Raw genomic sequence first — 11,715 nt, 5'->3', positions numbered from 1 at the left:
AAGGCTGGAGTCCAGACATCAAGGTCCAGAGGAAACTTTTATTCTAGAATTGATCACCTTCTGGAGCCCAATCCAGTCAGCTCTTGGGAAATGGCCTTAGGCACATATTCAGGGGAGTCAGCCCTTTTGATGTGAAGCTTACTTCCCAGAAAGTGGCTTAATAGAATTTTATCCCAATGATCTTAATAGGGAGCTAAGCACAGGAACCAGACTGGAAAGCTCTGAGCCTGTGCATCCCTTTTATAATCCCTTTTATAATCTTTTTAACCTGCCGAAGAATCTTCCAGTATCAGAAATGGAAGGACTCCTCTAAAATTTAACACTTGCGGAAGAGAAAAGCTGTGCGTTTTCTTGTTGCATTTTCCCCATTAGGTAGAGCAGAGCCTGAAAGACCCACCACCAATCAAAGGGAAAAAAGATAAAAGAAGAAATAATAAAAAAAAGACTTGCAAAGATCATTTCGGGAGGAGGGGGGGAAGTAGTAATAAAAGAAATCGCACATGCAGGCCCCTTAGAAATTGTGTTTCAAGCAAACAAACGAGGAGCAAACGAAAGTAAAGCTGCGGATCCTACAAGCCAAGTGTGAAACTGGTCGGAGTGAGAGGAATCCAGTTGGCCAAGATGTGTCTCGAGAAAGGATCTAAGGCTTTTTTCCTTCTAAGCATCTGTTCATAGAGCAATAAAATGGAAAGATTTACAGTCCTTGCAGGGCCTTCTCTGTCTCTCCCTCTCCTTCTGTCTTTCACCCCACCCCTCCATCCTATGCAGGCAAGCCGGTACACACACACACACACACACACACACACACAGAGAGAGAGAGAGAGAGAGAGAGAGAGAGAGAGAGAGAGAGAGAGAGAGAGAGAGAGAGAGAGAGAGAGAGAGAGAGACGAGCATCCTTCCAGGAATTACTTACGATGATTTATAACAACAAACACGGCAATTGTCAAACTGATAAAATATTCTAGGCGATATGCAGGAATCAGCGTTATCATTAAAGGGCCTTCTCCGTTTAGGTTTGGGGTTTCTCTCTCTCTCTCTCTCTCTCTCTCTCTCTCTCTCTCTCTCTCTCTCTCTCTCTCTCTCTCTCTCTCTCTCTCTCTCTCTCTCTCTCTCTCTCCCTCCCTCCCTCCCTCCCTCCCTCCCTCCCTGGTAATTTTGGGTTCTCACTGGGACCAAGGGAGAGAATATGCAACCTGCATGTGTGTGCATTCAGATTGGGAAAGAGCAAATATGTTTCTTAGTCACTAACCCGAAGCAAAATCATTTGTCATATCCGAATAATTGAATTAATGTGTTATTGTTTGAATGTATAATTCATAACACAGGAAACTCCGTCTATGTCCTGACACACAACGGAAGTCATAAAAAGCAACAATCTGAAGAGAAGACAAGAGAAAGGTTTCGAAGGGAGCCTCAATAAAGACTATGCTGTTTACAAAACAGATCTCTCCAAACCAGCGAAAATTTCATCGCTTTGTTCCCAAAACCTTACCACCTAGCAACGCGGAAGCCTTTTTAGTTATTAGATCCGACTACTCTCCCCTCGCCCGCACACAGATATATAGCTATATTAATCAAGCATTTAAAAGTCCCATTTTTTTCCCAAAAAAAAAAGAAGTTATTTCAACACAAAACCACGTGTTTGTTCGTTTGCTTGCTTGTTTACAACAGAGTATCTTTTACAAAAGGAATCAAAAGCTGTTCTGTCTCTCCGGTGGGAATATTTCCCTTTTCAGCTGGGTCCTCCAGATCCTTTTCCAGGTCTGCTTTCCTCCCGGGCACAGAAGCCCTAAAATGAAATATCCGAAACCCACCGGGGCTTTTGTGGACTGATGGAGCCACGCCGGCAGCCTCGCGAGGTGGTGGTGCAGAAGTACCTTTAGAATTCATTATCTCTTAGTTAAAGTCTGCCTTGGGTAAAATTTCGGCTCGATTTTATAGCCTTCCATTATGACGCAAAGCAAAATTTACGACCTTTGCTTGAAAAGAAGTTCAGGCCCTTTCTCACCGTTTCAGAATGGGTAGCAGATGCCCTGACAGCTAATATTGTTCTCCGTTAAGAGAGAAACGACCAGTATTTTCTTTTTTTTCTTTTTTCTTTTTTTACCCCTATTTCTCCCAGCCTTTGGTCAAAAAAAAAAACCCCGTCCTTTCCTCTCTCCCTGTCTCCTCCACCGCCGGTCCCCGGAAGGCTCCGTTTCTTAATCTCACATCATCAAGAGTCAACACATTGGGGCGTCTCGCCCCCCAACACACACACACACACACACACAAACACACACACACACACACGGCCGCCGAGAACAGCGTCGGACTAGGGCAGGGTTACAAATCAGGAAAAGAAGGGCCCCTATTTGTCAAGCATCTGACAGCTAAGTTCATTCAGGATTTCGACATATAAAAGAAAAGAAAGAAAATGTGTACGTACCACAAGCTCCGCTTTCTTTCTTTCTTTTATTAGTGGCAAAATGTATAGCTATTTAGTTTTGTGTTGTTTTGTTTTCCCCCCTTCGGCTTTCGCCGAAGAGCTTTTAGGTGTGCATGGAAAGAGCCCGCGCGCCCCTTTGGATATTATATTCTTGGGATCTCTTCAGTTTTCAAGTCTGATAGAGTCCTTTGCTTGGCAGATTAATGACGACTCCGCGTTTCTTAAGGGACGCGCTGAATTAATTATTTCGCCCATCACGTGGTCAGGACTTGGAGCAAAATCTATTCTTATCATCTTCCTTGGCACTTCAGCAGGGCTGTCTGCCGCGGCTCTTCCAGAGCAAGATGGTTTGGGTCTACACCGTTATATTTAACCCTCTCCTCCTCCTTCTTCCCCGCCAGCCCTCCCCCCCTTCATTACACACACACACACAAGCTCTCTCCTACACACACACACCCACACACACCCACACACGACATCAAGAAGGTTTGGAGAACAGAGCCGTGGCGAGCAGCGCCAGGCTTCCCATTTACTCTACGGGTGGAGGGAGCCTTGTTCTCGGGGCTGCCTTTCCAGCACCTCCGCCTCCGGAGGCCGGGCAAGACGCTCGGGGCAACGGGAGAGGCGCTGCAGCCGAATGGATCAGGAGAACTCCTCGGGGTAAAACGTGCCCTGGAAGGTGCTGGGTGTTGAGGGCCCCCCTGAGACTGCGCCCTCAGCCACTCCTGAATTAAAAAAAAGGGAGGTCAGATTACGCTTCCTCACACACACACACACACACACACACACACACACACACACACACACCCGGTTGGCTGGCTCTTTGGGGTTTGGCCTCCAGCCTTGGCACTCTTCGGGAGAAGACAAGTCAACATGTGCGAGGCGGGCGGGCAGGCGGGCGGGCGAGGGCGGGCTTGGCTGGCGGAATCAAAATAATCTCCGATATAAATACTGTAGTGCCACGGACCTCGTGGAAAGAGAAACGTTGGACTTACGGGCTGTCAGGGGTGTTTTATGGCGGAAGGGAGGCGGGAGTTCTCCCGACAGAAGGGGCTCTAGCAACTTTGCAGCTCTTAAACACTCGGCCACCCGATTGCTGGCGTTGGCCCTTCTGTCTTCCACCCTCCCCCTCCCCCGGGCGCTCTCCAGATGGGTTGGACTGCGAGGCCCATCAGCCACATGTCCAAAGGGCAGATATGAGGGCCATTTCAAACAGCTGAAGAAAGCCAAGCACTGCCGGCGCTCTGCTTTCTCCTTAACCTTCCTTCCTTCCTTCCTTCCTTCCTTCCTTCCTTCCTTCCTTCCTTCCTTCCTTCCTTCCTTCCTTCTTTTCCTTCCTTCCTTCCTTCCTCATGACAAGGAAAGCAGTAGTAGCAGTCTGGCCTCAACTGCTTGGGGGCCCTGGGGCTGCTCTAGACCCGCGTTGCCAAAAGTGGATGGAGCCACCACAGAAACCCAAATGCAATTGAAGTGTCATTAACACTCGATTAACTACAGTTACTTCCCATGATTACTTCCCTGCCTATACCAAGTTCCCCTTTGGGTGCTCATTAACAGTTACAACTTGGGAAACATTTAGCAGAGACTCTATGGGCTGCATCTAAATTTGGAAAGTGACTTGGGCCTGAAGTCTTAGGTTGGGGGCCCTTGCAAAAAAAAAAAAAAAGGCCCGAGTACAAAAGGCCACTGGACATTCTGGGGTTCAACTTTCCTACTATGGCCTCAAGCGCAGCCTTAGGTTACAAACAAGCAAAAATGGTCTCCTTTGTAACCTGAGTGGACAACTCCAGTCAAAGGAGACAACCACTTCCTTTCGGCCCACCACGGCATTCGGATTTTTGAACTCCTTCTACGGAAATGTGGATTCTTGTCCACTTCCTTAGAAAGGTGAAAGTACAAAAAGTGGAAAGTAAAAAATAAAAACAGCAAGGGAGGAGCAATTTCAATTAAATTTAAATTCTATGCTTCTTTTGCCTCAACAGAGTTCTGGATTTAAACAGCCCAAATGTGCAGATAAAGGATTCTGACCTTGGCATGTTTTTAAAATCCAGAAATAAATTTCATTCAAAATGTTGCCTTCTCTTGAATAAAAAAAAAATTAGGAACATGCAGACCCTGCAAAACTGTAGAGGGTAAATTGGAGGTGGGGTGGGGGGGAGAGAAGAGTGATTCTGGAATTTAAAATTATTTACTGAAATGGAGCCACCTGAAATTTCTAGCCTGATTTTGCCCTGAAGAAATGGAAGAAGGGTCTTACATGAGACAGGTCAAGTTTTAACCTCAACCATAAGAACTAATTGATTGTGCAGTACTTGACTGGACAATAGAGAAGTTAGAATATATTAGGAAATGAATAGGCTAGTGTTCACCTTCAGCCTCCAGCTGCAATATTAATAATTTTAAATTTTACTGCAGTGGTTTACTTTATTGATACTACTATTCCAGCCAGAGCTTCTAACATCCTTTAGAAAGAAAAAAAAGGCTATGGATAAGTTTATGATCCATAGCATCCTTCTCTTCATCCTTATAGCCTTGATTCAGATAGTTATTTGAATCATACCCATGCATTTCCCAAATACAATGTTATCCTTTTAACATGGATGTACTGTATATGCATACATGCAGACACAGACCTGCACCAGCAGATGGAAGCCATAATATAAACTTCCCTCAGATTCTAATGCAGATGTTCTAAACACTTCTAAAAGGAGTTGGGACCAAATCACAACTTTCTCTGGAAAGGAACACCCGTTAGATTAAGAGGAGACTGCAAAGTAACAGTTCCTGGATCAGGATTTAGGACAAGTATACATACACAAAATGCCATTAAAAGGTCACCGGAAAAAAAATTCTGAAAGTAAATAATCCTAGTGAAAGTAAATAATGTTGCAGAGTATTTTAAAGCACACCGAAAACTTCCCAGTTGTACAATGGAAATAACTTTGGCTAAATGAGTAATTTCAAACTAAACCGAGAAATATTTCAAAGTACCTTCTCTTTTTTTCCTCCTGACATAGGGAACTCTTGATCCTGGCCATATCTGTTGGTGACTTCGCTCCACTGAACAGAGTGATTTACAACGTGATTCTATGCATGTTTACTCAGAAGGAAGTGCCTTTGGGTTCAGTAGAATTTATTCCCAGGCAAGCAGGAAGAGGACTGCAGCCTCATTTGCAGCTGTAATCTCAAGTAAGTTTACTTAGAAGCATCTGGTCCTGGAATCAGACTTAATTTTAAGTAACTATGCCTAGAACTGAAATGTGAAGTGTGGTTCCATGCAGAACAGCTTGGAATTCTGAAGGCTGAAACTGAACCCTGCAAGGGAGAGTGCATAAAGATGGAGACCTTTGCATATTATTTTGGAAATATGACCTCCTAAAATCAGAGAGACGGGATCCTTAACTAACAATCCCACCCACTCTTTTTCGGCTTGTTCCTTGAAGCATAATTTGAGCATTTTAGATTGAAGACACCATCTTGTCTTTTTTTAAAAAAAACAAAACAAAACAAAAACCATATTTTGACAAGTTTTTTTTTCTAAACACCAGACTTTGACAAGCATCCACCCTCCCTATCCTGGGCAAAAGTCTAGATGCAGAATACCAGTCTTTTTACATTTTGTGTGTGTCTGTGCATCGGAAACTGGGTATGCAAATGATGATACCAAAGCCGTTTGTATAAATAGTTGTTTATTCAGAGGCAGCAAAACATTGGCAAAATCTAGTAAACAGAGATTGTTGGACAATGCAGTTGGACCCAATACGGATGGAAAGAAAATGACTTCAACTTCCATTTGCTGGAGGTACCATCCCAGCTTAACTCACAGCCAGAAGAGTCTCCTTTGCTGTCTCTCCCTCCCAGAAACAGTGAAAAAGGATGGTAGGAAGTAAACAGTGGGCACCCACGTGCATTTTCATTCACATTTTTGACCAAATGTTTACAATGTGGAGCCATCAAATAGAAAACCTTTGAAACTCGGCCACTTTATCATTTCCTTTCAAGGGTGCGCTAACATACATACCACCAAGATTTAAGACTTTAAAAAAAAAAAAAAAGCTCAAAGAGGATTCCCCTGCACTCAAACACACTCTCTCAAGTCAACTTTAGTTTGAACTAAACATTTGTCAAGAAGACATTAACATTACAAAGGACTTGGGCCAGTTCTGTTTTCTTCACACCTTCTGCATCCTCTTCAATTCATGGGTTTGGGGAGGGATGGGCTATACAGTAGAGTAAAATTTGTCCCAACAGCAGCAGTTCCCTTCAGAACCTGTTTACTGGGAAATAGGTGTCACTGTGTGTGGGGAAGATGGGGGCAGCAGCGGGGGGGGGGGGGAGGAATATAGCTTTCCTAGGGTGTTTAATTTTACAGCCTTCCTCACCCTTCATCCTGTTATGCAAAGCAGACTTAAGGGTTTGCGCTAACGGGCCTTTGCTGCGCCCTAATCCTTGGAGTTGACTTCTGAACAAATATGATAGGATTAGGCTTTGGATCTGTGGTCCTAAACAAGATTAAGTTAAAATCTATCTTCACCAAAGTGGGGGGGACTACAACTCCCGGGTTAAGCTATTTGGAGGAGAAACGGTTTTGTGCCCCAAAACCCCCAAAGAAATCTCCCTTGTTCTCGCCTTTCCCAGATTTGCTCCCATGCATTCATACTGAGACCTCTTACTGAGGGAATGCCCCATTAGAATAGAGACTCCAGAAGAAGCAAGATTGAAAAAAAGACTTAGGCTGCTGAAGGCAGTGGGGACTTGCCTGCTAGTAAGTAAGCAAAGGCTTAGGCTGCCAAGGAGCTGAGGCTGCCAATTTCCTGCTCAGGCCAGAACAGGGCTGCAGTAGTGGTTCAAACCAGGCCTAATGTGGACTCTCCCTTCCTCCAGATTCAAACAATTGTGGGATGAGATTTTTGAAAAGGATCCAGAGACAATCCACCCCAGTTAGCAGTTAGGCAGGGTGCTTTCAAAAAAAAGAAGAAAGAAAGAAAGAAAGAAAGAAAGAAAGAAAGAAAGAAAGAAAGAAAGAAAGAAAGAAAGAAAGAAAGAACCTCCGAATTTAGACTTCAAGTGGGTTTGAAGCAGTCTTGTGCTTTGCTAGGCAGCCGAAAAAGGAAGGGGGACTCCTCCAGGTCGAAGAGGTTAAGGGTTTAGAGGTCATTCCTCCAGGCTGCAATACAGGCTAATCGCACAGAAAATTTGTCCTCTGGATGAACCTGTTTCTACAGTTGAGCCGAACTTCAGTTAAAAACAAAAAGGAAGAAAGAAAAAGGGAGCGAGAGAGAGAGAGCAAAGAAACACCTTTTGAGCCTCTCAACGTGGAGGCGTCCTCTTCCCCCTGAATGGACGGGAGGGGGGTGCTTTTTGTCATAGAGACAATGACACAAATGATGCCCAAATATCCATCTTTAATATCATGACGGGCAGATATTCAACAGAAAAACCGGAACGAGCCAGAGCTAGGGGCTGAGCCTGGGACTAAGAGGAGGTTCAGCTCAAAGGGGACAAAGAAAGGGGGTCTGGCACCGAAAGAGAGAGAGAAAGGGAGAGCCCGCTAGGAGATTAATCCTAAAATTTTCCTATCCGCAAACGGTATAATTTAACTACCAGGTTTATTCCCTTAAGATCCACTAACATTAAGTGTGGATCTCTGAGATGTCAATTATTTAGGGGGGGGGGAATGTCCTTTCCTTTCCTTTTCCCTAATATTATTTTTATTGTTTTCCTTTAAATCAAGGGGTGCGCTTAGAAATCAGCCTGCCTGGGGGAAAAAAAGAGAAAAGAAACGAGATGCCTGTGTGTTAGCGTGAGGTTCCTGAATTCAAAACTTTCCCATCCATAGAATTTGAGATTGCGTATTCCATTAAACCTAGCAAATTTACCTTGGAAATAAATAAACCTGCTTAAGCACAAATTGTAAAGGCGAAGGGACTGTGAATTTAATACTTTGAACCCAGAACCTTTCTCCCTGCTTTTCCAACTGAAAACAGGCAGAGGGGAAACATTTGCTTTGTTCCTGTCACAAGATTAGGTTGGAAAGAATAAATGATTTTAAGAGGGGAGGGAGGGAATCTTCCTTTATATCATCATGGTGTGAGCTTAAATTCTTTTGGCAAAACCTGATTTTTTTTTTCAAAGAAGAAAAGAAGAAACAAAGAATAAAAAAAAAAATCTTGCTCGTCAGTGCAAAAGACATGAATTTCTGCCAAAGTTTATCCTCATTTTTGTTCTTCTCTCAGTAAGAGCTGCCCTTATGTTGAAAATCTGTTTAAAATATATCCACCTTCTTGTATATACATCTGAGCCAAAAAAAAAGCACTGATCTTTCCATCCAAACCATAGAATCTACCCTTTCTCTATTTTGTTCTTTTGTTTTTAATGCCAACACAATAAATTAAATCAAAAGAGGCTAGTAAAAAATAGTAATCTAGGATGAACATAAAATAAATTTGAGGGTCACAGATCACGTGGAATATTTATTACACTGGTGGGGGAGAGGCTTGGCTTTTGTGGTTGATTTAATCCACTTTCCCCCCCTCCTCCTTTCCTCCTCCTCCTCCTCCTCCTCCTCTTCCTCTCTTGGATTAAAGTACAAGCCGTGAACAAAAGGGAGCACTTAGTCCATTTCAAATTTTAAAAAATCCCAGGTTCTTTTTTATCTCATCTGAAAAACTGAAAAAAGATTTCCTATGTACAGAAAAGCCTGAAAGGAAAGCAGCAAAGGAAATCAGTTTTCAAAAACAAAATCCAAGCAGCTTGAGAGGGAGAGTAAGATTTGTTTTTACCTCTATTTATATTTTTGGTTTGATTTTTTTTTCTTTTTTCTAACTAACAAATAAATACATAGGCTAACACAATATCACCAACACATGAAAATAACCCGTTTCACTTCATTGTTTAAAGATATTCCTGAAAAGGTAGAGGAATTGGGTAAGCTTTTAATTTAAGGTTGTTTATTGAAAGTATTCAAAGAAATGAAAAGATTGCCTGTTTTCAAGACAGTTTTGGATCTGCCCTGCTCCACAACCTGGAATAATGAAAAAAACAGGCAAAAACAGCTAATCTCAAATACCCAAACCCTTCCGGGTAGATTATAAAGGCAATCCCAAATAGGTTGTCTGCAGTAGCGTCCGGCTGTCTGCTGCCAGGGGAATTTTATTTAAAAATATTAATTTGATTTATTTATGTTTTCCATATATATATAGACAGATAAGATATACAGTATTTCACTTTCTCACCACCTGGAAGCAGAATTTGTTTGTTTGAATGTTTAGGTTGACTTCCGTCACTCCTGTGGTCACTCCTGTGGTCCCCGTAACATTTGTCTCCACTGTCTTAGAAAGCAGGAGGCGACCCATTGGAAAGTTGTAAAGTGTTACACCTTGCTTTCCCTTTCACCAGGATGAGTATCAGTGTCGTTGTGTGCTTGTGAGCGCCTGTATTTGACTGCCTACATCCTGGGCAGCCTAATTCCGAAGCCAACTTTGCTGGGGAAAAAGGCTTGTTTCCAAGTTTTCTATAAAGTGGTCAAATCCGTTTGGTGTTCCTTGGAAACAGTTTGTAAGTGATGGCTGGAGGCGGAGGAGGAACTGGATGTGCGGCCTTTGGTGTTGGGCAATTTGTGGTCTTTTTTCCACTTCATCCTTCGGTTCTGAAACCAGATCTTAATTTGCCGCTCAGAGAGGCACAGCGTATGGGCGATTTCAATCCGGCGCCGCCTGGTCAAGTACCGGTTAAAGTGAAATTCCTTTTCCAGTTCAAGGACTTGCTGCCTGGTGTAAGCTGTGCGAGAGCGCTTTGGTTCTCCTCCTGTGTAGTTTGGATTTACTGAGAGGAGAGAGAAAAAAAATATCAAAGGCAGTTGGTTAACATCCTTGCTGCCCCAAATAATATTTGTAAGTCAATTTTGATGTATTATTATTATTTTTTTCATTAGACTCTACTGGTTCTTTAGGAGCCACTGCAAACTCTTCTATAATGGCTATTACTAGCAGTGGGCTTTTTTCCCCCCCCATTCATTCCTTTCCTCTCTCAGTCACAGAGTAGACTTCAGAAATCCTGTAGCACCTTTTGTGAAAGAGAATCTCCTTCCCTCTCAGGCACCATGGCCAAAGAGGCCTATTTCATCCACCCCCAAAACCTTTATGGCAAGAATAGTGGACAACCTCGATTTCCACCTAACTTTCTCCTGGTGGAATCTGGAAAGGCCTCTTTGGAGGAGGGAGAGAGAGAGGGAGGGAGAGGGAGACACGTGGAGGAGGAGATGGAGAAAAGAAAGGGAGGCTTACCAGAGTTCACGTGGACTTTCTTCATCCAGGGATACACCACGGCTGGCTGCTTGGCTGCTGCTGCTGCTGCTGCTGCTGCTGCGGGTGACCCGTTCGGGCTTTTGAGATTTGGGTGCTGGCTGCAAGTCCTGGGGGCAGTCACTGGGGGCGGGGGGCAGGGCTCCCCTTGCCCGGGGATGGGCCCCGTCAGGCCGGGTTGCTCCTGTCCGTGACCCCGCGCTTGCACCGCCGAGCCTTGGGCATTGCTGCAGCTGTAGGACGGCTGCCCGCTGTAGTTTGGCCGCGCATAGAGTCCCTGGTGCTGGAAATCGGAGTCTTGCGAGGCGCCGTAGTAATCCGAGCCTTGCTCGGCTAGGTAGTTGTTCTGCAAATATTCCTCGCAAGGGGGGAATTTGGGGTCCACATACTTCGAGTTCACCAGATACGAACTCATGGCCATTAATTTCGGAAGAGAGAAAAATTACTAATTTTTCTGGCGCTGTCTTTTTTTTCCCCCTCCTGCCAGAGAGCCCTCCTACTTGCTGTCAACTGAATAAAGTTGGGCTGTCCACGTGACCCGGCTGAGCCAATCGGCAGGCGCGGGGCTTGATCACCGGATTTGGTGTGTACACCGCAATTTCCTCAAATTTCACTAAATAATGGACGGGTAATCGAGGGGACCCGCGTGTTACCCGAGTCGTGTGCGCTGCTTCCCTCCCTCCCTCCCTCCCTCCCGCCCCCGCACATGTTTTGCAAAGGAGATGTGAATCCGTAAAACCCGATGCATCCATTGATGGCCAACCCCAGCAGCGGGGCAACCTCTATCTGCCCCCCCCCACACACACACTTTCTCCCCTCTCCGCCCGCCGGCTGCCCCCGGTGAAGGGTGCCTTTTGTCTCCCCTGCCTTTTCTAACTTTTGGATGCCCTCCCCTACCTCGCAAGGTAAGGCACCGCGAGAAAGGTCCGTTAGTTGCAGGGCAGCCGATGGAAACAAGGAAGGCGAGCCGAGCACTGAACATCG

At 44.6% G+C, this 11,715-nt stretch overlaps 1 protein-coding gene across 1 annotated transcript; it reads right to left on the bottom strand.

Annotated features, from left to right (window-relative positions):
- Window positions 1-9,941: 9,941 nt before the first annotated feature.
- HOXD4 (homeobox D4) lies at window positions 9,942-11,152 on the bottom strand. The gene is made up of 2 exons (XM_015814983.1): window positions 10,714-11,152; window positions 9,942-10,252 (listed from the first exon to the last, which is right to left on the bottom strand). The coding sequence occupies exons 1-2, from the start codon at window positions 11,150-11,152 to the stop codon at window positions 9,942-9,944; spliced, it is 750 nt and encodes a 249-aa protein (XP_015670469.1).
- Between the last annotated feature and the right edge of the window lie 563 nt (window positions 11,153-11,715).

This window comes from Protobothrops mucrosquamatus, unplaced genomic scaffold (assembly GCF_001527695.2).
Source record: "Protobothrops mucrosquamatus isolate PMUCROS unplaced genomic scaffold, P.Mucros_1.0 scaffold301, whole genome shotgun sequence".
NCBI classification, from domain to species: Eukaryota; Metazoa; Chordata; class Lepidosauria; order Squamata; family Viperidae; genus Protobothrops; species Protobothrops mucrosquamatus.
The sequence above is the reverse complement of the archived record's forward strand: the minus strand, read 5'-3'. Positions and strand labels throughout refer to the sequence as shown.

Coding starts and splice junctions, on each gene's coding strand:
- HOXD4 (XM_015814983.1), bottom strand. CDS start 11,152: ATGGCCATGAGTTCGTATCTGGTGAACTCGAAGTATGTGGACCCCAAA. Junction 10,253..10,713: donor GAAAGTCCACGTGAACTCTG/GTAAGCCTCCCT, acceptor CTCTCCTCTCAG/TAAATCCAAACTACACAGGA.